The sequence below is a fragment of the Opisthorchis viverrini genome, assembly GCF_000715545.1.
Source record: "Opisthorchis viverrini unplaced genomic scaffold opera_v5_84, whole genome shotgun sequence".
Lineage (NCBI taxonomy): Eukaryota > Metazoa > Platyhelminthes > Trematoda > Opisthorchiida > Opisthorchiidae > Opisthorchis > Opisthorchis viverrini.
Window position 1 is genome coordinate 151,794 of NW_008751741.1, and position 4,109 is coordinate 155,902.

General features: G+C 45.2%; 2 protein-coding genes across 2 annotated transcripts in view; one reads left to right on the top strand and one right to left on the bottom strand.

Moving 5' to 3' along the window:
• T265_04854 (hypothetical protein) overlaps nt 1–4,109 on the top strand; it is a gene marked incomplete at both ends in the record, with an annotated part of 73,000 nt that overhangs the window by 61,767 nt on the left and 7,124 nt on the right. The gene's annotated exons all lie outside the window — the stretch shown is intronic.
• Nucleotides 1,183–4,109, bottom strand: part of T265_04856 (hypothetical protein) — a gene marked incomplete at both ends in the record, with an annotated part of 6,544 nt that continues 3,617 nt past the window's right edge. The window contains one exon of the mRNA XM_009169710.1: nt 1,183–1,239. Within this exon, the coding sequence (XP_009167974.1) occupies nt 1,183–1,239 (57 nt within the window). The remainder of the gene's footprint in view (nt 1,240–4,109) is intronic.

A 4,109-nucleotide genomic window follows, 5' to 3' on the forward strand; every position in this document is an offset into this window, starting at 1 on the left:
TCACACGGTCCCCATCCTGGAAGGCGAGTACCACCGACAGCACCAAACGCTCCGTGATTTCCTTCATACATCTCTGCCAGGTCCACGTTTGGCCATCTCTCTGCTTCCGCCACTGTGAGTCTGGCAAGGGAAATAGCCCTCTCTTCGGCAAACGATGGCTAAGCATACGCAACACATGTCTCGACCAATGCAGTTTCTGGTGCTTGACAAATTCTTCAATGGAAGTACCCGTCGCACAACCGAAAACACGCTCTCTAACACCAAATCACACGAGCTATGTTTCTGAGACAACGATTGTCGAGCACCTGAGGACGTCTCAGTTCCGCTGCTCGAACAGATTAAGTCTCACAGCCATACAACAAAACAGCCCGTACTGTAGCTTGATACACACGTCCCTTGACATTCAGAGATACACCACCCCGACACCATAGGTGTCACAAATTAGCAAATGCGACCGAAGCCTTGCAGATTCGTGCATTGACCTCATTCGTCACACTATAGCTGGAACTAATACAACTTCCGGGTTATGCAAAACGCTCCACAACTTCGAATGCCTGGCGTGTTCAGTGACTGCATGTCCACGAGCATGACCTGACATTTTGTGGGTGAAAAGTGCATATCAAAGAACGGGATGACTTTGGTCATTTTATCCACGAATATTTGCGCCTCCAGCTCCTCTCCGAACACGAGAACGACGTTGTCTGCATATTCCAGATCAACAAGGTTTTCGTCATAGGCTATTTGAACACCGTAGTTTTGGAGACCTTCCAGCGTTCAACTCATGATTTCATCGATCACAAGGGTAAACAGGAATGGGGAGAGTGGACATCCCTGCAGACACCGCTTTGTGTACGGAAGCTTTTCGAGAGCTCGGCGTATACCCTCACAGGTCTGGAAGTCTGGAAATACAAATTTAGCAGGCTGAGGAATGCAGAAGTAATATCCCCAAGAGAACCTAACGATCGGCCTTGTCATGTTAAGCACGGATCTCGCTGTCACAGAAATGTTAATCTCCGTTTTTATTGCTCAGCTCGTGAATGTTGGTCAAAATAATCCGTCAGTGCTGTGTTACACAGCCTTGTAATCCTGTCAGTTATCAGTACCTGAATAGCAACTTTGTCGCATCTTAAGTTTGCCGGTGAATTGTTGCATGTCCGGTGATAGTGCCATCATAATCAGTTATCAGTACCTGAATAGCAACTTTGTTGCATGTCCGGTGATAGTGTCATCATAATGTCGCTGTGAAATAAACTAAGAAAGAAGTGACCCAGCAAGGAATCGTGAGAAGCTTTCCGGTTAGCTAATCAACTATTTGGATACTGAATCCTAGCTTCCATCAGGTGGCTAATCAGAAAACCAGTGAGTCGAAATGTTTACTCGCACTCAAAAACTGGTGCTTTTTTGTGCAAAATATGGCAATCAGTAGCGCAGACACAGACCACAAAGGCGATCAACAACTTCTTCCAGAAATCATTAACCAGTTTGGCCAAACTAAAAATTTAGGCATGCAGACTCATATTTGTTCGTTCTTGTATACCAAGACTTATAAGTGGGACCCAGTGTGTCAGTGAACGGCTTCACAAAAACAGTCCGCAGTAAGTGGAAAAATCTAACAAAACTCAAGGCCTCTTGTTAAGATACGGTGAAGTGTTGAACCGTGCTCAGGTCTCCGTCTTCAGCTCATTGATTTTCGCGGGTTGGCAGACGTATGAAATAGGAAGCGAGTATGCTTGCCACGAGTTCGACATTTTTACTATTGTTGGCGTTTCCAAACTTTTTTGATCCCCATTTTAGTAGCTGAATTATGTAGGGAATTCATTGCGGAGCAAAGTTGGCATTCGTCGCTTGATGACAAACCTTTTTGTCGTGACATCGACGACGGTGCACTGTAGTACTTCCTTATTATTTGTTACTTCATCAAACTATGGAAGACCGCGTTTTCACCTGCATTTATCTGCTGTGTAGCTCAGACTCAGACTTATAAAGTTTTCCATTTGCTGATCCGGCATTATACTACATATCAAGCGCTTGGAACTTCATATTCATATGCACAGTTTCACGGCAGCTGTTCCATTCAGTGTCGTGTCCAGGAGGTTTTCTGGAAGCATATGGCTGCCCGTTGTCCCGTCCAGTAGAATTCAAATCACTGGCGAGTGCTGCAGAACTAAACTCATGCGAAGATTCCGTCCAGCCCGCTGGTATATGTCCTTCACATGATCAGCGGAGCTCGCCAAGGGAAACCTCTGTTCGAAGGCATCTTAAAGCTTTAATTGTGGTTGCCTAGTAATTTTATTTCCAAGACGGCAACGAATCATCCGAAATTCAGTACAGTCTCATGATTCAATTTGAAGTAGCAGCTGATGATTTACGTGGACACGCCCAGATCACAACGGCCCGTGAAGAGGAGTTCAGACGTTTCAATAGAGTAACGCACTTGCAGATCTGTTTAATAGATGATGCTGAGGGAGACACCGATTAATCAGTCGAATATTTCCGACAACGGACAAATCTCAATTGTTCCAGACAGCTCTTGGTTGCATGTTTGCGTTAACAGCTCCAGTTAATCTACTCTTTCCAACATGCTATTTTTGTCACCTGATTTCCTGAAAACACCGGTAGAGATATGCGTCTCAAGAATGTAACACAATGCCAAGATACAGCTGACTCACCACCTGTCAGTCTGTACTTTATATCACTTGAGCGCAGGGTTTCCCATCTAGTTTATAAGTAAATTTACTCTTGAATCCCTTACTGTGTTCTTTGATGCCCTATCACATTCCTCCCCTTTGTACTCTTACATCATTCGGCTAAGGAACAAGCTGTAACATGTCCAGTTTCTACTATCAGAATCCGGTACACCCAGTGTAAGTGCAGCGCTGCACACCCACACTTGTATCCCTGCAAGACTTTGCGCAATTCCACTCATGAACCGTTACTTCCACTCCCAATCGTTACACTACTTCTATCCTGGCCGTCGTCCATCTCGATCATGATCAACCAGGCCGAATAACTTTTTGTCCGAAATAACTAAGTCATTAGATGTTAAAATTTCCACGGATTGCATACCTTTGCCGTTCCTAGTGCCCTCGCCAAAAGTTTACTAGTGAATTTACCAAACCTGTCTTGCTCTCTACCAAAGGTGACTAGAAGTGTATCTTGAAAATAGTGCCTCAATGTTTCGAGTATGTGGAACTCCGTCCCCTCGCTACAACGCGGACACCGAGTCGATATTAGACACTTAGACTGCCTCTTTTTACGGTATTTTACGTGGGATTTGATGTATTGTGTGATCTATTGTAACGGAAAGCGTACACAGCAGTGCTGCATCAACCATAAGATTTTTGTGCTGGTACCACATGTCTTCTGGGGGTGAGCTGTTTCTTACGCTTTCTTGTACGACAACCGCGTGTCTTCCTCAAGTGTTGTGGACGACAGTGTGTATAAACCCATCCAAGAGAGTTTGTTGGTGAGGGGGAAACGAGTGGCTCTACGGAGACTCGTCCGATTTACCAATGGGGTACCGACAATTATCCCGGTGAATTCAAGCAGACAGCGCTGAGCCCTGCAGAATCCCACTTATATTAGATAGTGAGCCAGTGTGCCCCTCACTCTAATACTAATGACCCGACCTTCGCTCCGTTAAACATTAGGTTTACTTGGTTCATTAGATGATTTCAGGATCTTTTTAGGCTGGTCTTGGCGAGTCCCGCCGGTTGCATCAGGTTTAGGGTCGGATTATTTACGAATCACGTCTTCATTATGCTTATGGACTAACAGTACCCAATATTCATACAATTTACAGCAGATCAGTGAATGCCCCTGATTTGGCTGACCAGATCAACTAACGCCACGAACAATAGTTTGGGCAAATGAACAGAAATAAACCAATACAATTCGTTTGGATAGTTTTCTTTAGCCTTAGGAAGGGCAGTTCACTAGCTTGTGCTGAGTCCGATCTTCCAGCTAGCCATTTTATTGTTATAGATTGATGCCCGTCCCGCCTGAGTTGATAGCGGTGCCTCCACTTTACTTCTGAGAGCGTGCGCCTCGCAAATGTCTGTGTACTTGGCTCTGGGGAGAGCGGGCAACAGTGGAGCATCTTATCGCCT